At 51.2% G+C, this 27,106-nt stretch overlaps 1 protein-coding gene across 2 annotated transcripts in view; it reads right to left on the bottom strand.

Moving 5' to 3' along the window:
• Positions 1–5,666: 5,666 nt before the first annotated feature.
• LOC132576666 (calumenin) overlaps positions 5,667–27,106 on the bottom strand; it is a 35,229-nt gene continuing 13,789 nt past the window's right edge. Inside the window, exons 2-7 of one of the 2 annotated variants that reach the window (XM_060246036.1) lie at positions 24,363–24,608; positions 17,510–17,703; positions 13,302–13,468; positions 11,939–11,999; positions 9,121–9,320; positions 5,667–6,079 (exon numbers count right to left, since the gene is read on the bottom strand). In XM_060246036.1, the coding sequence (XP_060102019.1) occupies positions 5,975–6,079; positions 9,121–9,320; positions 11,939–11,999; positions 13,302–13,468; positions 17,510–17,703; positions 24,363–24,589 (954 nt within the window). In that variant the 5' untranslated portion in view covers positions 24,590–24,608 and the 3' untranslated portion in view covers positions 5,667–5,974. Of the gene's footprint in view, positions 6,080–9,120; positions 9,321–11,938; positions 12,000–13,301; positions 13,469–17,242; positions 17,437–17,509; positions 17,704–24,362; positions 24,609–27,106 lie in introns of both variants that reach the window. The other variant, XM_060246037.1, reaches the window with a different exon arrangement.

Here is a 27,106-nt window from a genome sequence, read left to right as displayed (position 1 = left end):
GTGTCCTGGCCCCACTGATGGATCTCCTGATGGCACCTGGGTTTTTTTTTTTGCTACTGTGTGACACAGTGTTGGACTGGATGGGCCACTGGCCTAATCCAACATGGCTTCTCTTAAGTTCTTATGTGACACAGGGCCTTTTCACACTTAATGGTGGAAACTGGAAGGGAGTCGGTATTGTGCCGCCTTGCAGTAATCTGAGACAGGGATTGGAGTTTTCAGATGCGTTTTTTTTTCCCGGTAGGGTTCCGTGATTGAAGCAAGCCATTTCACACTGTTCCGCTTTTATCTCGCTTCCACCAGCGCCAGCCATTTTTGCCTGCCGGCGCGCGATCTCCGGCTTATTTTTTTTTGGAACGTCAGGCAAAGATTGCTAAAGCGCGATAGCGACGTATCACAACAGCACCACAATAGAGATGGCTAGGCTTCATTGAGATAAGTTACCAAGTTTCAGCGGCGGCGATCTCTGGCATCTTAATGGAACCCAGGCATCCCTATGGTGATGCTGTTGTGATATGTCGCTATAGCGCTATAGCGATCTTACCCGACGTTCCAAGAAAAAAAAAAAGCTGGAGATCGTGCGCGCCACCGGCGGGCGAAAAAGGGCGCGAAAACTGCTCCCAGGTTAGATACTGGACATTTCACACAGCACCCCATAGCGATTTCAACCCGGAAGGAGGGGTTGAAAAGTGGAAGAAGCTGCTCTTTGTTAGTAACGACTCAGGCATGCCTCACTACCGGGACAGCCGCGGGACTGTGTGAAAAGGTGAGAGTATTCCGGTAGCAGCCAGTTACTGAATCTGGTCTGTCTGAAATGCCAGCAGAAACCCGTTACTGTTCAGTAACTGACCAGCTGGCATACCGGAATACTTAGGCTGTGTGAAAAAGATCAGTGTTGGACTGGATAGCCCATTGGCCTGATCCAACATGGCTTCTCTTATGTTCTTATGTGACACAGAGTGCTGGACTGGATGGGCCATTGGCCTGATCCAACACGGCTTCTCTTATGTTCTTATGTGACACAGAGTGTTGGACTGGATGGGCCACTGAACATAAGAACATAAGAGAAGCCATGTTGGATCAGGCCAATGGCCCATCCAGTCCAACACTCTGTCACACAGTGGCAAAATTTTTTATATTTACACACACACTGTGGCTAATAGCCACTGATGGACCTCTGCTCCATATTTTTATCTAAACGCCTCTTGAAGGTGGCTATGCTTGTGGCCGCCACCACCTCCTGTGGCAGTGAATTCCACATGCCAATCACCCTTTGGGTGAAGAAGTACTTCTTTTTATCCGTTTTAACCTGTCCGCTCAGCAATTTCACCGAATGCCCACGAGTTCTTGTATTGTGAGAAAGGGAGAAAAGTACTTCTTTCTCTACTTTCTCCATCCCATGCATTATCTTGTAAACCTCTATCATGTCACCCCGCAGTCGACGTTTCTCCAAGCTAAAGAGTCCCAAGCGTTTCAACCTTTCTTCATAGGGAAAGTGTTCAGCCCTTTAATCATTCTAGTTGCCCTTCTCTGGACTTTCTCCAATGCTATAATATCCTTTTTGAGGTGCGGCGACCAGAACTGCACACAGTACTCCAGATGAGACCGCGCCATCGATTTATACAGGGGCATTATGATACTGGCTGATTTGTTTTCAATTCCCTTCCTAATAATTCCCAGCATGGCGTTGGCCTTTTTTATTGCAAACGCACACTGTCTTGACATTTTCGGTGAGTTATCTACCACGACCCCAAGATCTCTCTCTTGGTCAGTCTCTGCCAGTTCACACCCCATCAACTTGTATTGGTAGCTGGGATTCTTGGCCCCAATGCCAAGTCAGCATTCTTCCATCTGAAGCGGGCAAGGCAGCTGGCCCCCTTTCCTTGAGCGCCGGGACCTCGCAACAGTGATCCACGCAACGGTCACCTCAAGACTAGACTACTGTAATGCCCTCTACTTGGGGCTACCTCTGTGCCGGACCCGGAGATTGCAGCTAGTGCAGAACGCGGCGGCCAGGCTGTTGTTGGGACTCCCAAAACGGGAACATATACAGCCGGGGCTACGTGGACTGCACTGGCTGCCGATTATATACCGGGTCCAGTACAAAGTGTTGGTCGTTACCTTTAAAGCCTTATATGGCCGAGGACCTGTCTACCTGAGGGACCGTCTTTCCCCATACGAACCCCAGAGAGCACTGAGGTCAACCGGGAAAAACCTAATGACTGTCCCTGGGCCGAAGGAAATTAAATATCAGAGTACCAGAGCACGGGCCTTTTCGATCGCGGCCCCTACCCTGTGGAACCGACTCCCAGAGGAGGTGCGGGCCCTGCGGAACCTTGAACAGTTCCGCAGGGCCTGCAAGACCACCCTTTTTAAATTAGCATACTCGGACTGCTAGGAAAAACGGTAACCAAGGGTCCGCCAATGCGGTCTAAAGATCTATACCGCATCACAACTGTATTATTGGATTGGTTTTAAGTTAATATTTTAATGTTTTATTGCTCTATATTGTAATTTTAAGGTTTTACTTGTTATTGTATGATTGTAGAATGTTGTTAGCCGCCCTGAGCCTGCCGTGGTGGGGGAGGGCGGGATATAAATGAAATAAATAAATAAACAATGTACATTACTTTGCACTTGGCCACATTGAACCGCATCTGCCACGTTGACGCCCTCACCCAGCCTCAACATGTCCCTTTGGAGTTCCTCACAATCCTCTCTGGTTCTCACCACCCTGAACAATTTAGTGTCATCCGCAAACTTGGCCACTTCACTGCTCACTCCCAACTCTAAATCATTTATGAACAAGTTAAAGAGCATGGGACCCAGTACCGAGCCCTGCTGCACCCCACTGCTTACCGTCCTCCACTGCGAAGACTGCCCATTTATACTCACTCTCTGCTTCCTATTACTCAGCCAGTTTTTGATCCACAAGAGGACCTGTCCTTTTACTCCATGACTCTCAAGCTTTCTAAGGAGTCTTTGATGAGGAACTTTATCAAAAGCTTTCTGGAAGTCAAGGCCTGATCCAACAGGGCTTCTCTTATGTGGCACAGAGTGTTGGACTGGGTGGGCCACTGGCCTGATCCAACACGGCTTCTCTTACGTTCTTATGACCTAGCAGGAGGTGACGGGAAAGAGCTCAACCAGAGACCCTGGACAGCTGCCGCCAGTCTGAATACACAAGACTGACTTTGATGGACGGAGGGTCTGCTTCAGTATCAGGCAGCTTCATGTGATTCTGCCCTGATCCAAGCTGGCTCTTCTGGTCCAGCCCTGCAGTCGCCCAACTTTGGACCGCGCCGACACATCGCACTCGCAGAGTCCGCAGGGATGTAAACATTTTTTTTTTATTAAGACACAGTTTTTGTCTGTAGTACATTATATAAAACTCCATTTACACTCTACGAGATAAAACCTCCTAAAAAGGGGGGCAGACAAAGGGAACTTGGGGGACGAGATAACGCAAGTTTCTTTCACTGCCGGCTTTGTGTTCGCTCGAGCAACGAAAGGGGATGTGTGGTGGGGTTCTACTCAAGAACGTGACTATCTGACCCACGTCACATCTCTGAGGCTGAGCCCACTCCGTGTTTTCTGATGCAACAGAACGATTTCAGCACACATCTGAACTTTGCCTCTTCCGGATTCCAAGCCGTGGCAGGGGACAAAATGCTGCCCAAAGCCCCATTACAAATTTGGGTTCTTGGCTGGGGGGCTGGTGCTGGGTACGCTGCACACACCCCTTCCTAAAATAAACTGGGGGCAACGGAGGAGGAAAGATTTCACTTGAGCCCCCCAAAAAACGTGCCTACGGAACAGACAGCCCTTTAGCGTTTGTCGTTTGAGCCGGACAGTTTCTGACAGCGGCTCGCTAGAACTTCCTTCCCCTGCTCAGAAAAAAAGGGTCTCTCTCTTTTTATAAGGAATCCCCGCCCCCGTTTCCAATTTCCCTTGTGAGCCCAAGTCTGGCTGCTGGATCTATCCTCCGCCGTTCCTTGTGCCGTCCAGCCGCCTCTCCCTCCCAGCTTTGAAACATAAAAACAGTTCTTTCGGAGGTTTTGCCTCAAATGCAAATCTAGGCGCAGAATCGCTGGAACGAAACAGGGCTATGAAATCCAGACTAGGGCATTCAGTGTGTGTGTGTGTGTGTATATATATATATATATATATATATATATATATATATATATATAGCAGGCCCCCCTTTTTCTACTGACGGTCTCAAATTTTCAAAGGAAAAAAAGGGTGCAGGGAAGCAGCAGTAGATTGTGTTTCGAGTCTTTGACCTTTGAGGTTCTCGTGAACCAAAGGAAGCCTTCCAAATTCATTATTGTTACCGGCGGAGGATCAGGCCGTCAGGGGAAACGGGGGACTGACTTGTAGTGTTCAAACGACTAACAAGGGGAATCAGGCAAAAGTTGTTGGCGATGAACGAACGCGCCAAACCAAAGTTTCCACGGACTTGGATCTCCCAAAGAGCACAAACGGCGCCCCGCTTTGGCCAGTTCTGCACTCGCTCAGCCGTGGCTCTTTGCAAAACCCACCCCGCTCCCCGAGAGAAGTAGTGCTGCGTGAGGGAGGGGAGGGGAGGGGAGAGAAGCGGTGATCTGGCCTTGCGACAAAAAGCGTCGCAGTGACGAGATGGGAGCGAGAGAGGGAGCGGTTTGCCTTTGGAGGTGAGCCCGAAGCCGACCCGAGCAGACGAGGCGGCCGGGCCTGGAAGCCCACAGAGAGAGATGAGAACGCTGTTGGGGGAACCTCTTTGATAATGAACTGCTGCTTACTCGGCTTGGTTGGCTGCGCGCGGGAAACGGCATCGCTTCCGCGGTGCGATTCTCCGTCGCCAGCAAACCCGGTCTTTTATGTTTGTTAGAGAAAGGCACTTTGAAAAATGCAGGGTTGCGGGGCCCTCTCTGCGGACCCACCCGTCTCCCAGCCCTCTGACACCAATGCTGCATTCGACCGCCTGCCTGCCCACTCGCCCACCCATCCGCTCCCTCCTTCGGAACGATCGGCTCTGGGCCAGGTCCTTGCTGGTGCGAGCAAAGGCCACTGCTTGACGCCCCTGGTTTCAACTACGTCTTAGGAGCGTCAAACTGAATCCTTGCAGAGACGATCGAAGTTTGCTGAGGGCTGGGCGGACGGCGAGCCAACTGGGCGCTGGGTGGCACAAAACCACCTCTGATGCCAACCGCAGGGGGCTTTCGTGCTGCTACGAACACAGTAATAGACACCCCCCCCTCGACTAGGGTGAGAGCCACATTAGCTACAAATCCTAGGGGGGGTGGGGGTAGGAACTGCTATTCAATCACATAGCCCTAGGTGGCTGGCCCCTGGCTCTAGAGAGGTGAAAGGTGCATTATGGGAAAATCCTCATCATAAGTAGAGGGCTACGCAAGAAGGCTCCATCGACAAAATTCCGTTTGCGACAACCCCCACCCCACCCCCCGCTTAAATTTCCCATCCTCTTACAACAAATTCAGACGGGGACGGCTCGCGTTCGTGTGTCGCTTCCCTCCTCCCTCCTTGTTCTCCGGCATCTCAACTATCGCAGGCGATCACTAAACGCACAACACTGGAAAGGGGTGGGGGGGGGGGGGAAAGGGGTCGTAAGTGCGATTTTCGGGAACGCTTTCTTCATCTCGCGCAGGACAAAAAAAAATTAATACAAAAATAAACAGAACTTGTTAGATGTAAAAACAAAACGCAGATCTATAAAAACAGACAAAAGCCCCCTCGAGCGGCGGCGCCAATACGGTTTTCGGAACTCCTTTTGCATACCCGCCCCTACAGGAAGGTAAAGGGCCGATGGGACGGGTTGTCTCTTGTTGCTGCTGCTGCCGTTTTTCCGTGTTGTTGCCTGAAACTGCCAGTCTCAGTAGTGAGAGTTCCTCGTGTTGCTCCGGAAACTGTCAAAAAATAAATTATTGTTTTTCCCCCTCCCCTTCTTTCTGTGACGAAGGTTTTCCCGGGCTCAGAACTCGTCGTGCCGTACCAAGGCCTCCCCGAAGTCCGTGGCCTGACTGCCCACAAACAAGTCGTACTTGTCCACGATTTCTTCTTTGGTGAGCTTGCCATCCTGAAGGGGAAGAAGACAGGGAGGGAGGGTGAGGGCCCCGAACTCTGGAAGCCTCGGCAACTGGGGATGGGACGGTGGCTCAGTGGTAGAGCATCTGCTTGGAAAGCGGAAGGTCCCAGGTTCAATCCCCGGCACCTCCAAAAAAGGGTCTGGGCAAATAGGTGTGAAAAACCTCAGCTTGAGACCCTGGAGAGCCGCTGCCAGTCTGAGTAGACAATACTGACTTTGATGGACTGAGGGTCTGATTCAGTAGAAGGCAGCTTCATATGTTCCTATCAGCCCCACGCCAACGCATGCAAGTCCCCAACTGTTGCTCTTTTACACATATTTTGTGGCTCTTGAAGCTCCCACTGCCCCGTCACCTGACCTGGAGAAAGCATTGCTCCCTTTAAATCACTTCACCGAGCCAGATGGCAGCTTGGAGAATGCATCTAAAGTTAAAGTGGCTTTCTTTCCACCTCTCTTCCTCCATCTTCCTCCCTCCCTGCCTATCTAGTGGCTTTCGAACATCTGATGTTCACGTTTTGTGGCTCTCAAAACGTTTGACCTTCCCGTCTCGAGGCTCTCAAACCTCTGAGGTTTATTCTGTGTGGCTCTTATGTCAAGCAGTTGGGCCAACCCTGCCCCAAAGTTTCCCACCAATCAAAGCTCATCTTGTAGGCACACAACAGAGGGCCTTTTCGGTGGCGGCCCCATGTCCATGGAACAAACTCCTTAGGGAGGCACACCTGGGCCCCTTGGTGATGATCTTCAGAAGGCACCTAAACACAGTCCTAATTAGGACTGCATTTGAGCGATTTCATTTTTAATTATTGGCAGTTTTTCAACTGTGAATGTCAATGTGTTTTTGTGACTGTCGTTTCATTTATACAGTTTTTACTGTGCTTTATCGTTGTTTTCTTGATGTTGCGCACTGCCTTGAGTTCCCCAAAAGAAAAAAGGGGGCTACCAGAAAAAGAGGTGCCGAAGCTCTCATTAGCACAACTCCCCTGCATATTCCACACACCCCTTGACATCACCGGAAGGTGTACTGAATTCTATCAGGAGAGCCAGTTTGGTGTAGTGGTTAAGTGTGCGGACTCTTATCAGGGAGAACTGGGTTTGATTCCCCACTCCTCCATTTGCAGCTGCTGGAATGGCCTTGGGTCAGCTAGAGCTCTCTTATCTGGGAGAACCGGGTTTGATTCCCCACTCCTCCACTTGCAGCTGCTGGAATGGCCTTGGGTCAGCCAGAGCTCTCTTATCTGGGAGAACCGGGTTTGATTCCCCCCTTCTCCCCTCGCAGCTGCTGGAATGGCCTTGGGTAAGCCAGAGCTCTCTTATCTGGGAGAACCGGGTTTGATTCCCCACTCCTCCATTTGCAGCTGCTGGAATGGCCTTGGGTCAGCCAGAGCTCTCTTATCTGGGAGAACCGGGTTTGATTCCCCACTCCTCCACTTGCAGCTGCTGGAATGGCCTTGGGTCAGCCAGAGCTCTCTTATCTGGGAGAACCGGGTTTGATTCCCCCCTTCTCCCCTCGCAGCTGCTGGAATGGCCTTGGGTCAGCCAGAGCTCTCTTATCTGGGAGAACCGGGTTTGATTCCCCACTCCTCCACTTGCACCTGCTGGAATGGCCTTGGGTCAGCCATGGCTCTCTTATCTGGGAGAACCGGGTTGGATTCCCCACTCCTCCACTTGCACCTCCTGGAATGGCCTTGGGTCAGCCAGAGCTCTCTTATCTGGGAGAACCGGGTTGGATTCCCCACTCCTCCACTTGCACCTGCTGGGATGGCCTTGGGTCAGCCAGAGCTCTCTGATCTGGGAGAACCGGGTTTGATTCCCCCCTCCTCCACTTGCACCTGCTGGAATGGCCTTGGGTCAGCCACAGCTCTCTTATCTGGGAGAACCGGGTTTGATTCCCCACTCCTCCTCTTGCAGCTGCTGGAATGGCCTTGGGTCAGCCATAGCTCTCTTATCTGGGAGAACCGGGTTTGATTCCCCACTCCTCCACTTGCACCTGCTGGAATGGCCTTGGGTCAGCCAGAGTTCTCTTATCTGGGAGAACCGGGTTTGATTCCCCACTCCTCCACTTGCAGCTGCTGTTTAGGCCTGATCTCAGAGTCTCAAGAGTGGCTCACAATCTCTTTTATCTTCCTCCCCCACAACAGACACCCTGTTGTGAGACACCCCTGTGAGGTGGATGGGGATGAGAGAGCTCTCACAGCAGCTGCCCTTTCAAGGACAGCTCTGCCAGAGCGATGGCTGACCCAAGGCCATTCCAGCAGCTGCAAGCGGAGGAGTGGGGAAATCAAACCCGGTTCTCCCAGATAAGAATCCGCACACTTCACCACCACACCAAAATGGCTCTCAGGAAGAAGATATTGGATTTATATCCTGCCCTATACTCTGAATATCATAGTCTCAGAGCGGTCACAATCTCCTTTACCTTCCTCCCCCACAACAGACACCCTGTGAGGTGGGTGGGATTGAGAGAGCTCTGACAGAAGCTGCCCTTTCAAGGACAACTCTGTGAGAGTTGTGACTGACCCAAGGCCATTCCAGTAGCTGCAAGTGGAGGAGTGGGGGAATCAAAAGAGTCAGTGCACTTAACCACGACATCAAACTGGTTCTCTAGAAGAGCTTACAGGGCTCTTCTTACAGGGCCTACTGCGAGCTCTTGGAGGACTGGCTACATTAGTGGTGTGTGGTCTAATAGGCAAAGCAGTTCCTGTTACAAAAAAACTATGGTCCCCACCAGTGCTTTTTTTATGTAGCAGGAACTCCTTTGCCTATTAGGCCACAAACCCCTGAGGTAGCCAATCCTCCTGGACCTTACAGGGCTCTTCGTACAGGGCCTACTGAGAGCTCCAAGAGGATTGGCTACATAAGAGGGGTGTGGCCTAATATGCAAAGGAGTTCCTGCTACAAAAAAAAAAAAAGCCCTGCCCTGAATTCTGTCGGCCCTTAAGGCCTTTGGGAGACAAAGAGCACCGTCTCCCGGTCCCGCCTGGAGACGAACCCCATCGGACCGGCTGCTCACCCCGCCAGGCTTCCTTTCTCACCTTGTTCTGATCCGACTCGTAGACGAGATGCCTCGCTTCTGCCTCGGCGTGATCGTAGTCCGAGGGCAGGATCCAGTCTTTGGTCTCCTCCTTGTCCATCTTCCCGTCACGGTTCTTGTCCCGGAACTCGACAAACTGCTCCCGCTCCGTCTTCACCCACTCGGGCTCTTCCGTGTCCCCGTCGTGACTGTACATATCGCCTGGCAGGAAGGCAAGAGCAGCCGGGTTACGGGAGCTGGTTCTCCCCCCCACGCAGCTACGGAGTCGGCCCTTCGACCCACCCAAACGCCAGGATCTGGGAAGGCAGCTGGGAGAAAGACTCTCTGTAAGGGAAGCCTGTGTTATAATCAGGGCTTTTTTGTGTAGCAGGAACTCCTTTGCATGAGGAGTTCAACGTGGCCAAGTGCAAAGTAATGCTCATGGGGGCCAAGAATCCCAGCTACAAATACAAGCTGATGGGGTGTGAACTGGCAGAGACTGACCAAGAGAGAGATCTTGGGGTCGTGGTAGAGAACTCACTGAAAATGTCAAGACAGTGTGTGTTTGCAATAAAAAAGGCCAACGCCATGCTGGGAATTATTAGGAAGGGAACTGAAAACAAATCAGCCAGTATCATAATGCCCCTGTATAAATCGATGGTGCGGTCTCATTTGGAGTACTGTGTACAATTCTGGTCACCGCACCTCAAAAAGGATATTATAGCATTGGGAAAAGTCCAGAAAAGGGCAACTAGAATGATTAAAGGGTTGGAACACTTTCCCTATGAAGAAAGGTTAAAACGCTTTGGGGCTCTTTAGTTTGGAGAAACGCTGACTGTGGGGTGACATGATAGAGGTTTACAAGATTATGCATGGGATAGAGAAAGTAGAAAAAGAAGTACTTTTCTCCCTTTCTCACAATACAAGAACTCGTGGGCATTCAATGAAATTGCTGAGCAGTCAGGTTAAAACGGATAAAAGGAAGTCCTTCTTCACCCAAAGGGTGATTTAACATGTGAAATTCACTGACACAAGAGGTGGTGACGGCTACAAGCATAGCCAGCTTCAAGAAGGGATTGGATAAAAATATGGAGCAGAGGTCCATCGGTGGCTATTAGCCACAGTGTGTGTGTATATATCGGCCACTGTGTGACAGAGTGTTGGACTGGATGGGCCTTTGGCCTGATCCAACATAGCTTCTCTTATGTTCTTATGCATATTAGGCCACACACCCCTGATCAGCCAATCCTCCAAAAGAACATAAGAACATAGGAGAAGCCATGTTGGATCAGGCCAATGGCCCATCCAGGACTGCCAACGTGGGTGTTCCATGTTGGGTACTGGAAAGGCAGCATATAAATGTGATGTGACAGACCTCAGCCTGAGACCCTGGAGAGCTGCTGTCAGTCTGAATAGACAGTACTAGTCTTGATTAATCAAGCATCTGATTCAGTATACAGCAGCTTCATGTGCATTCCTTCATGGTTCTATCTTTGAGAGGGGCTGTGGCTCAGTGACAGAAAGTCTGCTGGGCATGCAGAAGGTCCCAGGTTCAATCCCTGGTCTCTCCAGTTCAAAGAACCAGGCAGGAGGGGACGGGAAAGACCTCCACCCGAAACTCTGGAGAGGCATGAAGTGGGGCTGTGGCTCAGTGGTAGAGTTTCTGCTTGGTATGCAGAAGGTCCCAGGTTCAACCCCCAGCATCCCTAGTTAAGAAGAACCAGGCAGGAGGGGATGGGAAAGACCTCTGCATAAGACCCTGGAAAGCCATGAAGCGGGGCTGTGGCTCAGTGTTAAGAAGTTGTCCTTGAAAGGGCAGCTGCTGTGAGAGCCCTCTCCAGCCCCACCCACCTCACAGGGTGTCTGTTGTGGGGGAGGAAGGTAAAGGAGATTGTGAGCCGCTCTGAGACTCTTCGGAGTGGAGGGCGGGATATAAATCCAATATCTTCTTCTTCAGAGTCTCTGCTTGGCATGCAGAAGGTCCCAGGTTCAATTCCCCGGCCTCACCAGTTGAAAGGACCAGGAAGGAAGTGATGGGAAGGACCTCCACCAGAGACCCTGGAGAGCCATGAAGTGCGGTTGTGGCTCAGTGGCAGAGTCTCTGCTTGGCATGCAGAAGGTCCACTCCCAGGTTCAATCCCCGGCACCTCCAGTTTAAAAGGACCAGACAGGAGGTGATGGGAAAGACCTCAGCCTGAGACCCTGGAGAGCCATGAAGTGGGGCTGTGGCTCAGTGCTAGAGTTTCTGCTTGGTATGCAGAAGGTCCCAGGTTCAATCCCCAGCATCTCCAGTTGAAAGGACCAGGCAGTGGGTGATGGGAAAGACTTCCACCTGAGACCCTGGAGAGCCATGAAGTGGGGCTGTGGCTCAGGGGCAGGGCCTCTGCCTGACAGGCAGAAGGTTCCAGGTTCAATCTGGAAAAGACCAGGCAGGAGGTGATGGGAAGGACCTCTACCTCAGACCCTGGAGAGCAGCTGCCAGTCTGACAACTGATGGACTGAGGGTCAGATTCAGTACAAGGCGGCAGCCGCCCTCTGCTCAGGAAGGGTTCAAAAGCAGCTCTCCCAATGGCAGAGAGACCCACCCATGCTTATTCCTGGTTCCTACAGAGGAAACGTGGGCGGGGCCTCACTCGGCTTGGGCTGTGCAAACATGGAACTAGGAGAACAGAATCGTCCCTGCTCCACTTTCGAGCCAGGGAGGAAGACACAGTGCCTTCCCCGGTGAATTTGGCAAGCGCAAACCCATCAGAGTCTCCTCCAGCCAAAGGGAGAGGTTTTGGAGAAAACAGCTCTGCAAACTCACAGGAAGAAGCAGGGAACTCCAGCCCTTTGCTCACCTATGTATTCTTCCAAATCGATTAAGCCGTCTCCATTCTTATCAATGTCTTCCATTGTTTCCTGTTGAGAAAAATGTGCGTGAGCAGGCTTACAGTGCACCTGCTTAACCACAGAGGCAGTCAGCCCCTGAATCCCGGGGCAAGGAGGTAACGTAAGGGGAAGGCCTCGGCCTCTCTGCCCTGTTGTTGGCCCTGCAGAGGAATTGGCTGGCCCCTGTGTGAGACAGGAGGCTGGACTAGATGGACCCTCCCTGGTCTGACCCAGCAAGGCTCTTCTGAGGTTCTTATGAAGGCTCAGCCTCTCTGCCCTGTTGTTGGCCCTGCAGAGGAATTGGCTGGCCCCTGTGTGAGACAGGAGGCTGGACTAGATGGACCCTCCCTGGTCTGACCCAGCAGGGCTCTTCTGAGGTTCTTATGAAGGCTCAGCCTCTCTGCCCTGTTGTTGGCCCTGCAGAGGAACTGGCTGGCCTCTGTGTGAGACAGGAGGCTGGACTAGATGGACTCTCCCTGGTCTGACCCAGCAGGGCTCTTCTGAGGTTCTTATGAAGGCTCAGCCTCTCTGCCCTGTTGTTGGCCCTGCAGAGGAACTGGCTGGCCCTTGTGTGAGACAGGATGCTGGACTAGATGGACCCTCACTGGTCTGATCCAGCAAGGCTCTTCTGATGTTCTTATGGAGACCTCGGCCTCTCTGCCCTGTTGATGGCCCTTCAGAGAAACTGGTTGGCCACTGTGTGAGACAGGAGGCTGGACTAGATGGACCCCCACTGGTCTGAAACAGCAGGGCTCTTCTGAGGTTCTTATGAAGGCCTCGGCCTCTCTGCCCTGTTGTTGGCCCTCCAGAGGAACTGTTTGGCCACTGTGTGAGAAGGGAGGCTGGACTAGATGGACCCCCACTGGTCTGACCCAGCAGGGCTCTTCTGATGTTCTTATGAAGACCTCGGCCTCTGCCCTGTTGTTGGCCCTCCAGGGGAACTGGGTGACCACTGTGTGAGACAGGAGGCTGGACCAGATGGACCCTCCCTGGTCTGATCCAGCAGAACTGTTTTTAGGTTCTTAGCTGTCCACGAAAGGGCAGCTTCTGGAAGAGCTCTCTCAGCCCCACCAACCTAACAGGGTGTCTGTTGTGGGAGTGGGGGGAAGGGAAGCAAAATTCTCACAGGGGGCTTGAACAATGGAGCCCAGAAGCAAGTATCTGGGAGGAGGGGGGGGGGGGTAAGAAAGAAAGAAAGAAAGCACAATAAAATCTAGAGGCCTCACAGCTCCGTTCCTGGGAGCTCCTGCCGAAAATCAGACCCGACTGTCAACTATCCTTTCTGTTTTTAGCCAGCGTGTAGTCACAACACAAGCACCGGCACCCACCCACCTGCACAACAATGTCTTTCATGTAGTCGTATTCTTCGGGGTGCAGGAAGGCTGTGAATTCTTCTTTGGTCGCAATCAGGTTGCCGTCCTTGTCAGCCATCTTGAACCTCCGCTCGTCTCTCGTCATCATCTGTTTGTAGTTGAAGCCGTCGTCGGGGTCGGGGTCGTCTGGACGGGTGGAGGAGGGGGCAGCCGTTAGAAAACGGGGCAGCTGCACAGCCCGGCCTTCAGCATCCCGCATCTGAGCTACTCGCAGATTTATTGATTGGAAACATTCCTATACCACCTTGCCGCCCAAGCAGAGCCCCCAAGGTGGAATGCCCACGTTGCTCTGGGGAAGCCCATCACAGCACATCACTTATGAGCAGGGGTGGAATTCTTGCAGCAGCCGCTTTGCATGTTAGGCCACACCCACCCTGATGTAGCCAATCCTCCGAGAGCTTACAAGGCTCTTTTTTGTAAGCTCTTGGCGGATTGGCTACATCAGGGGGCTGTGGCTTAACATGCAAAGAAGCTCCAGAAGAGTCAGTTTGGTGTAGTGGTTAAGTGTACGGACTCTAATCTGGGAGAACCAGGTTTGGTTCCCCACTCCTCTGCTTGCAGCTGCTGGAATGGCCTTGGGTCAGCCAGAGCGCTCTTATCTGGGAGAACCGGGTTGGATTCCCCACTCCTCCACTTGCAGCTGCTGGAATGGCCTTGGGTCACCCAAAGCTCTCTTATCTGGGAGAACCAGGTTGGATTCCCCACTCCAAGGCCATTTCAGCAGGTGCAAGTGGAGGAGTGGAGTATCAAACCCGGTTCTCCCCGATAAGAGAGCTCTGGCTGACCCAAGGCCATTCCAGCAGCTGCAAGCAGAGGAGTCGGGAATCAAACCTAGTTCTTCCAGATAAGAGAGCTCTGGCTGACCCAAGGCCATTCCAGCAGCTGCACATGGAGGAGTGGGGAATCCAACCCGGTTCTCCCAGATAAGAGAGCTCTGGCTGACCGAAGGCCATTCCAGCAGCTGCAAGTGGAGGAGTGGGGAATCAAACCCAGTTCTCCCAGATAAGAGAGCTCTGGCTTACCCAAGGCCATTCCAGCAGCTGCAAGTGGAGGAGTGGGGAATCAAACCCGGTTCTCCCAGATGAGAGTCCACCCACTTCACCACTACACCAAACTGGTTCACTAAATTGAAGGGAGTTCGAATTCGTGAAAGCTCACGCCCTGAAAATCCCGTTGAATCTCTTAAGGCGCCACGGGACTCAGTCCAGCTGTTCTACTGCTGACGAGCACAGCTGCCCTCCTAAAACCACCTTTAGTAAGAAATCCAAGGAGTCCACCACGAAGGACGCAGGTCATTCCGCACCCAACCTGGGCCTGTGGAACACAGCAGCTGCCATCCTCAGGCCAGAAGGCACAAGGAGACAATATTCCTTCTTCCATTGCCCCAGGATACCAAAGGAGACCTAGCCAAGGGGGAGGAAGTCCCAAGGAAAAGCTCTGCGTGAGTCTTGAGATTCTCAGCAGACAAGGAGAAGTCATAGTCAGGTCTTTTTCTGTAGCAGGAACTCCTTTGCATATTAGGCCACACACACACACACACACCCCGGATGTAGCCAATCCTTCAAGAGAAGATATTGGATTTATAATGTTAATTATTCTATTCATTCTATGTTTTTTATACTGTTTAAAGGTTTCTATGTTCCACTATTATGTCTACTCATGCCTATGCCTGCCTATGTAAGCCGCCCTGAGCCTGCCGTGACGGGGAGAGTGGGATATAAATGGAATTAAATAAATACATAATAACTACCCACCCTCCACTCTGAATTTCAGAGCGGCTCACAATCTCCTTTATCTCCCCCTCCCTGTGAGGTGGGTGGGGCTGAGAGAGATCTGACAAAAAACTGCCCTTTCAAGGACAATTCTGTGAGAGCTGTGGCTGACCCAAGGCCGTTCCAGCAGCAGCAAGTGGAGGAGCGGAGAATCAAACCCGGTTCTCCCAGATAAGAGAGCTCTGGCTGACCCAAGGCCATTCCAGCAGCTGCAAGTGGAGGAGTGGGGAATCAAACCCGGTTCTCCCAGATAAGAGAGCTCTGGCTGACCCAAGGCAATTCCAGCAGCTGCAAGTGGAGGAGTGGGGAATCAAACCCGGTTCTCCCAGATAAGAGAGCTCTGGCTGACCCAAGGCCATTCCAGCAGCTGCAAGTGGAGGAGTGGGGAATCAAACACGGTTCTCCCAGATAAGAGAGCTCTGGCTGACCCAAGGCCATTCCAGCAGCTGCAAGGGGAGGAGTGGGGAATCAAACCCGGTTCTCCCAGATAAGAGAGCTCTGGCTGACCCAAGGCGATTCCAGCAGCTGCAAGTGGAGGAGTGGGGAATCAAACCCGGTTCTCCCAGTTAAGAGAGCTCTGGCTGACCCAAGGCCATTCCAGCAGCAGCAAGTGGAGGAGTGGGGAATCAAACCCGGTTCTCCCAGATAAGAGAGCCATGGCTGACCCAAGGCCATTCCAGCAGCTGCAAGTGGAGGAGTGGGGAATCAAACCCGGTTCTCCCAGATAAGAGAGCTCTGGCTGACCCAAGGCCATTCCAGCAGCTGCAAGTGGAGGAGTGGGGAATCAAACCTGGTTCTCCCAGATAAGAGAGCTGTGGCTGACCCAAGGCCGTTCCAGCAGCAGCAAGTGGAGGAGCGGAGAATCAAACCCGGTTCTCCCAGATAAGAGTCCGCACACTTAACCACGACAGCAAACTGGCTCTCTAGAAGAGCTTACAGGGCTCTTCTTACAGGGCCTACTGCGAGCTCTTGGAGGACTGGCTACATCAGGGATGTGTGGCCTATTAGGCAAAGCAGTTTCTGCTTCAAAAAAATCCCTGGTCATAGTTAACAAAGAGCTCGCATCCACAGTAAACCATGATTACCATTCAGACCCATTTATAAGTCAAAAGCATTAACAAAGCAGAGGGGGGTGAACCTGCCTCTCCGTCCCAAATTTAGATTTTGAGAGGGCTTCCTTTGTGTCCATTCACATGAATTGCCAACTGGTCATCTTTAGAGAAGGAACATATTACTCTCGCCTACTCAGGGCAGATTTTGTTCGTTTATTTAATCCCAGAGCTGGAAGGGACTGTGGCTCAGTAGCAGAGCACTTGCTTGGTAAGCAGAAGGTCCCAGGTTCAATCCCCGGCATCTCCAACTTAAAAGGGTCCAGGCAAGTAGGTGTGGAAAAACCTCAGCTTGAGACCCTGGAGAGCCACTGCTGGTCAAGGGAGGGACGGTGGCTCAGTGGTAGAGCATCTGCTCAGTGAGCAGAAGGTCCCAGGTTCAATCCCCGGCATCTCCAACTCAAAAAGGTCCAGGCAAAGAGGCCTGAAAAACCTCAGCATGAGACCCTGGAGAGCCATGAAGCGGTCTATAGCTCAGTGGTAGAGCCTCTGCTTGAGAAGCAGAAGGTCCCAGGTTCAGTCCCCGGCATCTCCAACTGAAAAGGGTCCAGGCAAATAGGCATGAAAAACCTCAGCTTGAGACCCTGGAGAGCCGCTGACAGTCTGAGTAGACAAGACTGACTTGGATGGACCGGGGGTCTGATTCAGTATAAGGCAGCTTCATATATGTTCATATATATGAACATCATAATTGCACCATCTCATCATAACTGTTCCGCCATCCTACTTTGTTTATGTAATTGTTTTTATGAATATATGATTTTATTATGATTTTAATTATGCAGTGCTCTGCCCTGAGCCCCTACGGGGGAATGGGCGGAACATAAACAAACTAATAATAAAAATAACGTAAGGGGCACCAAGGGCCATCTAGTCTGACCCCCGGCCCATACAAGAACTACAGCTCCGATCTCCCCAACGGGCAGGGACCCCGTGGAAACAGGAGGGGCTCGACCCCCTCTGCTTCACCGACAGAAGACCGTCACCGTTCTCACCGCTCTGCCCGCTCGCCCCCTTACCCAGGTAAGTGCCATAGGTCACGTTCCTGTACTCATCCCAGGAGATGAGGCCATCTTGGTTCAGGTCAAACTCTTGCCACTGGCGGGCGACATTGTCATACACGTACTTCTTCTGGGCCTTCTGAATCCAGGCCTTCAGCTCCCCCTCCGTCACAAACCCATCCTTATCCGTGTCTATCTTATCTACCATCATTCTGCGGGACAAAACAGCAGGAGGCAGGGTTCAAGGGGGGGCCGGCTCCCCGTAGAGGGGGAGGAGAGACCTACCTAGGATGTAGCCGTAGGTGGCATTTTTATACTCCTCCCAGGAAATGAGCCCGTCCTCATTGAGGTCATGGCCCTTCCACTGGCGCTCGACATCCTCGTATATCCAGCGCTTTTGGGCAAACTTAATCCAGGCTTTTAGCTCTTCGGCCGTTACAAACCCGTCTTTGTCGTCATCTATTTTACTTACAATCTTTCTGTAGGGAATGCAGAAAAAGTCGGCGACAGTTAAGAGGGAGAGAGAGAGGGAGAGAGACTGCGCGGGGTGCTCCTCACTGGGACATTAGTGGGACGGGCTGAAGAATGCTCTGCGGCAGAACAGACCCAGAGGAACAGCTCCACACCCCTCAAGAACATAAGAGAAGCCATGTTGGGTCAGGCCAATGGCCCAACCAGTCCAACACTCTGTGTCACATAAGAACATAAGAGAAGCCATGTTGGGTCAGGCCAATGGCCCAACCAGTCCAGCACTCTGTGTCACGCAGCGGCCAAAAAACCAGGCACCATCAGGAGTCCATCAGTAAGGCCAGGATACTAGAAGCCCTCCCACTGTGCCCCCCGCAAGCACCAAGAATACAGAGCATCACTTGCCACAAACAGAGAGTTCCATCAATACGCTGTGGCTAAGAGCCACTGATGGACCTCTGCTCCAGATGTTGATCCAATCCCTGCCTGGAATTGCCACAGGAAGTGGTGGCAGCTACAAGCCTAGGCAGCTTCAATAGGGGATTGGATAGATACATGGAGCAGAGGTCCATCGGTGGATTTTAGCCACAGCATATTGTTGGAACTTTAAAAAAGGTTCCAGAGGAAATCCGGGAAATTACAGGCCAGTCAGTCTGACTTCAATACCGCGAAAGTTGGTAGAAACCATTATCAAGGACAGAATGAGTAGGCACATTGATGAACACATTGAGGAAGACTCAGCATGGGTTCTGCAAGGGAAGATCTTGCCTCACTAACCTGTTACATTTCTTTGAGGGGGTAAACAAACATGTGGACAAAGGAGACCCGATAGATGTTGTTTACCTTGACTTCCAGAAAGCTTTTGATAAAGTTCCTCATCAAAGCCTCCTTAGAAAGCTTGAGAGTCATGGAGTAAAAAGACAGGTCCTCTTGTGGATCAAAAACTGGCTGAGTAATAGGAAGCAGAGAGTGAGTATAAATGGGCAGTCTTCACAGTGGAGGACGGTAAGCAGTGGGGTGCCGCAGGGCTCGGTACTGGGTCCCATGCTCTTTAACTTGTTCATAAATGATTTAGAGTTGGGAGTGAGCAGTGAAGTGGCCAAGTTTGCGGATGACACTAAATTGTTCAGGGTGGTGAGAACCAGAGAGGATTGTGAGGAACTCCAAAGGGATCTGTTGAGGCTGGGTGAGTGGGCGTCAACGTGGCAGATGCGGTTCAATGTGGCCAAGTGCAAAGTAATGCACATTGGGGCCAAGAATCCCAGCTACAAATACAAGTTGATGGGGTGTGAACTGGCAGAGACTGACCAAGAGAGAGATCTTGGGGTCGTGGTAGATAACTCACTGAAAATGTCAAGACAGTGTGCGTTTGCAATAAAAAAGGCCAACACCATGCTGGGAATTATTAGGAAGGGAATTGAAAACAAATCAGCCAGTATCATAATGCCCCTGTATAAATCGATGGTGCGGTCTCATTTGGAGTACTGTGTGCAGTTCTGGTCGCCGCACCTCAAAAAGGATATTATAGCATTGGAGAAAGTCCAGAGAAGGGCAACTAGAATGATTAAAGGGCTGGAGCACTTTCCCTATGAAGAAAGGTTGAAACGCTTGGGACTCTTTAGCTTGGAGAAACGTCGACTGCGGGGTGACATGATAGAGGTTTACAAGATAATGCATGGGATGGAGAAAGTAGAGAAAGAAGTACTTTTCTCCCTTTCTCACAATACAAGAATTCGTGGGCATTCGATGAAATTGCTGAGCAGAAAGGTTAAAACGGATAAAAGGAAGTACTTCTTCACCCAAAGGGTGATTAACATGTGGAATTCACTGCCACAGGAGGTGGTGGCGGCCACAAGTATAGCCACCTTCAAGAGGGGTTTAGATAAAAATATGGAGCACAGGTCCATCAGTGGCTATTAGCCACAGTGTATGTGTGTATATAAAATTTTTTGCCACTGTGTGACACAGAGTGTTGGACTTGATGGGCCGTTGGCCTGATCCAACATGGCTTCTCTTATGTTCTTCTTGTTCTTATGGAACTGTCTGGGGCAGTGATGCTCTGTATTCTTGGTGCTTGGAGGGGGGGCAAAGTGGAAGGGCTTCTAGCCCCACTTGTAAACCTCCTGATGGCACTTAGTTTTGGTCTTTTTTTTGGCCACTGTGGGACACAGAGTGTTGGACTGGATGGGCCACTGGCCTGATCCAACATGGCTTCTCTTCTGTTCTTATCTGACACAGAATGTTGGACAGGATGGGCCACTTGGCCTGATCCAACATGGCTTCTCTTATGTTCTTATGTGACACAGAGTGTTGGACTGGATGGGCACTGGCCTGATCCAACATGGCTTCTCTTATGTTCTTATGTGACACAGAGTGTTGGACTGGATGGGCTACTGGCCTGATCCAACATGGATTCTCTTCTGTTCTTATGTGACACAGAGTGTTGGACTGGATGGGCCATTGGCCTGATCCAACATGGCTTCTCTCATGTTCTTATCCCCTCTTGAAGCAAGCTATGCTTGTAGCCGCCACCAGTGTTCCCTCTAAGCTGAGTTAGCTCACAGATTTTTGGCCTCCAGCTCACACGTCTTTGTCTTAGCTCATGAAAAACAGCCCCAGAGCAGCTCACAAAGTAGAATTTCCGCTCACAAGACTCCATGGCTCAGAGGGAACACTGGCCGCCCCCACCTCCTGTGGCAGTGAGTTCCAAGTGTTAATCACCCTTTTGGGTGAAGAAGGACTTGCTTTTATCTATTCTAACCCGACTGCTCAGCAATTTCATGGAGTGCCCATGAGTTCTCGTATTGTGAGAAAGGGAGAAAAGGACTTCTTCCTCTACCTTCTCTATCCCAGGCATGATCTAACCCATGCCAGGAGATATGCACAAAGGCGCAGAGCAACAGAAATCTCAGCTGGAGTCCCTTTCCTGTCCAATCCAGGTCGGCAGGGCCCAGCAAGGCAGAACACGCTCACAGCCACTAACTTGACTCAGGAGATGGATATATGAATTAAGAAACCAGTTTTACTGCATTTCTGGACAAATAGCAAAAGCGACTTCGTAGCTACGATGCAAGAAGCAGATCGCCGGGCTCTTTGCGTCTTCGGTGACGTGAAGGCAAGTTTAAGACCGGGCTCTACAGACAGATTTATGAAGAAAGGCCTTCGAGTAGACAGCTGAACTTGCAAAATTTACTTTCCCAGGAGAGCTTCCAAGTCTGGGACCAGGAGGGCAAAGCCAAATATAGCCGCAGCTCTAATCGCTGTCACCTGACACTGGGGGGTGGTGGTATTCTCCACGGCATGGCAGAGGGACACCGACCGGGCCCCCTCTCTTGCGGCCTCTCAAGGTCACACCCTTGGCGTGCAGCTAATTCAGACAAGCGTACTAAATGAGTTCGCTTATTGGCACTGAAATGCCAGGGAAGTCCTGCTGAAGCCTGTACAAATCACACGCAACTGCCCCAAAACAGCACCCCACTGGTGGAACCAGCTACCAGAGGAGGTGCGGGCCCTGCGGAGCCTTAATCAGTTCCTTCGGGCCTGCAAGACCGTCCTCTTCCAGCTGGCCTTTTAAGGTGGAACCATTGTAGCATCGCCAGGATTCTACAATGAGCCTGCTTCGGCGGGGAGGGCGGGATATAAACTAAAAATTATTATTATTATTCTTTTACATTTCGGCAGCAAGTGAACTGACACATCACAGAGCACCTCCCCGCCACCCCCTGAAAAAGACCAAGGCGTTCATCCTGAGCATCACCGACTTAATTTACTTCTAAGTAAAATGGCTAAGAACTTGGCTTTCAGTCACTTTAGAGGCAAGTTCGCTGGGCTGGGCAAAGCACTTTTGCCTTTCAGGGCTCAGGCAAGACAATTCACTGCACCTCAAAACAGACATTCTAGCATTGGGAAAAGTGCAGAAAAGGGCAAGTGGAATGATTCAAGGGTTGGAACACTTTTGCTATGAAGAAAGGTTAAAACGCTTGGGGCTCTTTAGCTTGGAGAGGAGTCGACTGAGGGGCGACATGATGGAGGTTTACAAGATTATACGCAAGATAGAGAAGGAAGAGAAAGAAGTCCTTTTCTCCCTTTCTACCTTTCACTCCATGAAATTGCTAAGCGGTCGGGTTAGAACGGAAAAAAGTAAGTCCTTCTTCACTCAAAGGGTGATTAACACGTGGAATTCACTGCCACAGGAGGTGGTGGAGGCTGCCAGCATAGCCAACTACAAGAGAGGATTGGATCAACGTATGGAGCAGAGATCTATCAGTGGCTCTTAGCCACAGTGTATTGTTGAAACTCTCTGTCTGGGGCAGTGATTCTCTGAATGCTTGGTGTTGGGGGGCGGGTACAGTGGGAGGGCCTTGGCACCACTGATGGTACCTGGGTTTTTGGGCCGATGTGTGACACAGAGTATTGGACTGGATGGGCTACTGGCCTGATCTAACATGGCTTCTCTCATGTTCTTATGTGACATGGAGTGTTGGACTGCAGGGGCCAATGGCCTGATCCAACATGGCTTCTCTTATATTCTTATGTGACACAGAGTGTTGGACTGGATCGGCCATTGGCCTGATCCAACATGGCTTCTCTTATATTCTTATGTGACACAGAGTGTTGGACTGGATGGGCCATTGGCCTGATCCAACATGGCTTCTCTTATGTTCTTATGTGACACAGAGTGTTGGACTGGATGGGCCATTGGCCTGATCCAACATGGCTTCTCTTATATTCTTATGTGACACAAAGTGTTGGACTGGATGGGCCATTGGCGTGATCCAACATGGCTTCTCTTATGTTCTTATGTGACACAGAGTGTTGGACTGGATGGGCCATTGGCCTGATCCAACATGGCTTCTCTTATATTCTTATGTGACACAGAGTGTTGGACTGGATGGGCCATTGGCCTGACCCAACATGGCTTCTCTTATGTTCTTATGTGACACAGAGTGTTGGACTGGATGGGCCATTGGCCTGATCCAACATGGCTTCTCTTATATTCTTATGTGACACAGAGTGTTGGACTGGATGGGCCATGGGCCTGATCCAACATGGCTTCTCTTATATTCTTATGTGACACAGAGTGTTGGACTGGATGGGCCATTGGCCTGATCCAACATGGCTTCTCTTATGTTCTTATGTGACACAGAGTGTTGGACTGGATGGGCCATTGGCCTGATCCAACATGGCTTCTCTTATATTCTTATGTGACACAGAGTTTTGGACTGGATGGGCCATTGGCCTGATCCAACATGGCTTCTCTTATGTTCCTATGTGACACAGAGTGTTGGACTGGATGGGCCATTGGCCTGATCCAACATGGCTTCTCTTATGTTCCTATGTGACACAGAGTGTCGGACTGGATAGGCCATTGGCCTGATCCAACATGGCTTCTCTTATATTCTTACGTGACACAAAGTGTTGGACTGGATGGGCCATTGGCCTGATCCAACATGGCTTCTCTTATATTCTTATATGACACAGAGTGTTGGACTGGAGGGGCCATTGGCCTGTTCCAATATGGCTCCTCATGCTCTTATGTTCCTCCTCCTTCACTGAAAGTTGTCCATGCATAATCCCAAGGAGCGTGCAGAGTATTTTCTAACACTCCAGAGAACTTGACTGATCCTGGTCCCTTAGCATGTTCACCAGAGCACACTGGAATGTGAGACAGTGGGCAGGGGATACAATCAAGAGAAGGCCTCAGCGTCTCTGCCCTCCTGTTGGCTCTCCAGAGGAAATGACTGGCCACTGTATGAGACAGGAGACTGAACTGGATGAACCCTCCCTGGTCTGACCCAGCAGGGCTCTTCTGATGTTCTTATGAAGGCCTCAGCCTCTCTGCCCTGTTGTTGGCCCTCCGGAAGAACTGGTTGGCCCCTGTGTGAGACAGGAGGCAGGACTAGATGGACCCTTCCTGGTCTGACCCAGCAGGGCTCTTCTTATGTTCTCATGTTCTTATGAAGGCCTCAGCCTCTCTGCTCTGTTGTTGGCCCTCCAGAGGAACTGGTTGGCCACTGCGTGAGACAGGAGGTTGGACTAGATGGACCCTCCCTGGTCTGACCCAGCAGGGCTCTTCTGATGTTCTTATGAAGGCCTCAGCCTCTCTGCCCTGTTGCTGGCCCTCCAGAGGAACTGGTTGGCCCCTGTGTGAGACAGGAGGTTGGACTAGATGGACCCTCCCTGGTCTAACCCAGCAGGGCTCTTCTGATGTTCTTATGAAGGCCGCAGCCTCTCTGCCCTGTTGTTGGCCCTGCAGAGGAACTGGTTGGCCCCTGTGTGAGACAGGAGCCTGGACTAGATGGACTCTCACAGGTCTGATCCACCAGGGCTCTTCTGATGTTCTTATGAAGGCCTCAGCCTCTTTGCCCTGTTGTTGGCCCTCCAGAGGAACTGGTTGGCCCCTGTGTGAGACAGGAGGCTGGACTGGATGGATCCTCACTGGTCTGATCCAGCAGAGCTCTTCTGAGGCGCTTATCAAGGGAAGGCCTTGGCCTCTCTGCCTTGTTGTTGGCCCTTCAGAGGAACTGGTTGCCCACTTATGTGAAAGAGGATGCTGGACTAGATCGACCTTCACTGGCCTGATCCAGCAGGGCTCTTCTTATGACAAGGGCCTCCCACTTAACCTCCCAAATCCAGTTGTCACCCACTCCCACCCTACACGCTTGCTTACCCCAGCCTCTCCTTGCTTTCTTCTGGCGTCAGCTGATCAAAGCTCTTTGCCTCCTCGGCACCCAGGAAGGCATCGTGGTCGTAGTCAAAATTCTGCGCATCATCATGGACCTTGTCGCTTAGCTGAGGATCGTGGTGGACGCGGTCCTTCTTCTCAGTGGGCTTGCCCAGGACACAAAGGGCCCACAGGGAGAGCACCACTGCCACTTGCTGAATCGCCCCAGCCATGGTGACTCCTTTTGGAAACCTAGGAAAGAGGCAACGGCTCGTTTAACTCAAAGCACAAAGGCAGAAGAGCATAAGAACATAAGAAGAACATACGAGAAGCCATGTTGGATCAGGCCAGTGGTCTGCGAGCCTGCTCCCCAGGGTGGGATAGGAGCCTGCCAAAAACACATTATGGTGCTATTGGAGTTTTCCGAGGTGCCATCAGGAGGTCCACCAGTGGGGCCAGGACACTAGAAGCCCTCCCACTGTGCCCCCCCACAAGCACCCAGAATACAGAGCATCACTGCCTCAGACAGAGAGTTCCAACAATACACTGTGGCTAATAGCCACTGATAGATCTCTGCTCCAGATGCTTATCCAATCCCCTCTTGAAGCAATCTATGCTTGTAGCTGCCACCACCTCCTGTGGTAGTGAATTACACGTGTTAATCACCCTGCGGGTGAAGAAGGACTTCCTTTTATCCATTCCAACCCGACTGCCCAGCAATTTCATTGAATGCCCACGAGTTCTTGTAGTAAGAGAAAGGGAGAAAAGGGCTTCTTTCTCTCCCTTCTCTATCCCATGCATAATCTTGTAAACCTCTATCATGTCACCCCGCAGTCGAAGTTTCTCCAAGCTAAAGAGCCCCAAGTGTTTGGGCTTCCCCAGATGACCGTCAGCTCCATTTCACAGCCACCCTGTCTCACAAGACTCTTCCGTGTGGAAGCAGCGGTCGTTAGCCGGATAATGATCTAGCTTCCCACGACGGAAACCAGTTTTAATTAACGAGAAATAATGGAGATTGAAACTAGTGGGACGTCTCCCAACGATCCCCGTGGGCATGATTTCCAGAGGTACGGCGGGGCAATTATTTGCACACTGAAAACTAGTGGGCCGCACACGCTCCAAAATTAACAAGCTGGAATCGAGCTTAAAGTATAATAGATTATCCTGCAAAGGAGCCGTTCCGTAGCTGCTAAGATCGTGAAAAAAAAATCTCTGAAAAAGAGAGTGTCAGAAATACCGAAAACGACAGAGCTGCAGTAAAATTCATTTGAGCCTCCTGGTTCGTCCTTCCCCCTTCCCACCTCCCGCCACAGCTCACCTCCTAGCTCTGGCGTTATCCGCTGGCTAACAATCAACCTTATTTCCTCCCCGGTAACAGCACACAAAAGTCGGACAATGAAGAAAGCGGACAGGGAGAAACTTGATCCTTTTAAGGTCTGAGGTCTCACTTCATCCGTATAATATGCATAAGGCGACTACAGCAAACAATGTGCTGTCTATTAAATGAAACGTGAGCCCAGCCCTCCAGATCACAGTCTAAGACGCAGACTCCGCTCTTGAGGAAAACAAAACAGAGTTTGCGGAAGGCGAATTACGCTGTAGATTAGAAATGGCAACATGCATCTCTTGTGCGAGAAACTCCCAAGAGGGGGTGGCAAATCAATGCATAATTATATATAATTATGTTTTTGCTGCCAAGTACAAACTACCCAAACTACTAGGTATATACTTAGAGTTTACCTCCACAGATTTCCAATTTGCAGAAACAAAACAATATAGAAACAGGCAATTTCTCTGGTGTCCGACGAAGTGAGTTTTGTCTCTCGAATGCTCACATCCATAAACGCTTAAGGGGCTGGTAGACTTGAATCTAACTGTTTTACTGCAGACCGCCACGGCTACCCTCTGAAACAACTCTTCGTGGCCGACTGATTTACCAAATCATAGAGTTGGAAGCGGGCAAACAGGCCATCTAGTCCAACCCTCTGCTCCAAGCAGGATCAGTCTAGGGCAGGGGTGGCCAAACATGTTTAACATATGAGCCACAAAGAATAATCGTCAGATGTTTGAAAGCCGCAAGACATGAACATCAGAGGGAGGGAAGGAAGATGATGATATTGGATTTATATCCCGCCCTTCACTCCGAATTTCAGAGTGGCTCACAATCTCTTTTATCTTCCTCCCCCACAACAGACACCCTGTGAGGTGTGTGGGGCTGAGAGGACTATAACAGCAGCTACCATTTCAGGGACAACCTCTGTCAGAGCTATGGCTGACCCAAGGCCATGGTAGCAGGTGCAAGTGGAAGAGTGGGGAATCAAACCTGGTTCTCCCAGATAAGAGAGCTGTGGCTGACTCAAGGCCATTCCAGCAGGTGCAAGTGGAGGAGTGGGGAATCAAACCTGGTTCTCCCAGATAAGAGAGCTGTGGCTGACTCAAGACCATTCCAGCAGCTGCAAGTGGAGGAGGGGGGAATCAAACCCGGTTCTCCCAGATAAGAGAGCTCTGGCTGACCCAAGGCCATTCCAGCAGCTGCAAGTGGAGGAGTGGGGAATCCAATCCGGTTCTCCCAGATAAGAGTGCTCTGGCTGACCCAAGGCTATTCCAGCAGCTGCAATTGGAGGAGAGGGGAATCCAATCCGGTTCTCACAGATAAGAGAGCTCTGGCTGACCCAAGGCCATTCCAGCAGCTGCAAGTGGAGGAGTGGGGAATCCAATCCGGTTCTCCCAGATAAGAGAGCTCTGGCTGA

Source organism: Heteronotia binoei, chromosome 8 (assembly GCF_032191835.1).
Source record: "Heteronotia binoei isolate CCM8104 ecotype False Entrance Well chromosome 8, APGP_CSIRO_Hbin_v1, whole genome shotgun sequence".
NCBI classification, from domain to species: domain Eukaryota; kingdom Metazoa; phylum Chordata; class Lepidosauria; order Squamata; family Gekkonidae; genus Heteronotia; species Heteronotia binoei.
This window is presented reverse-complemented; position numbering and strand designations above follow the sequence as displayed.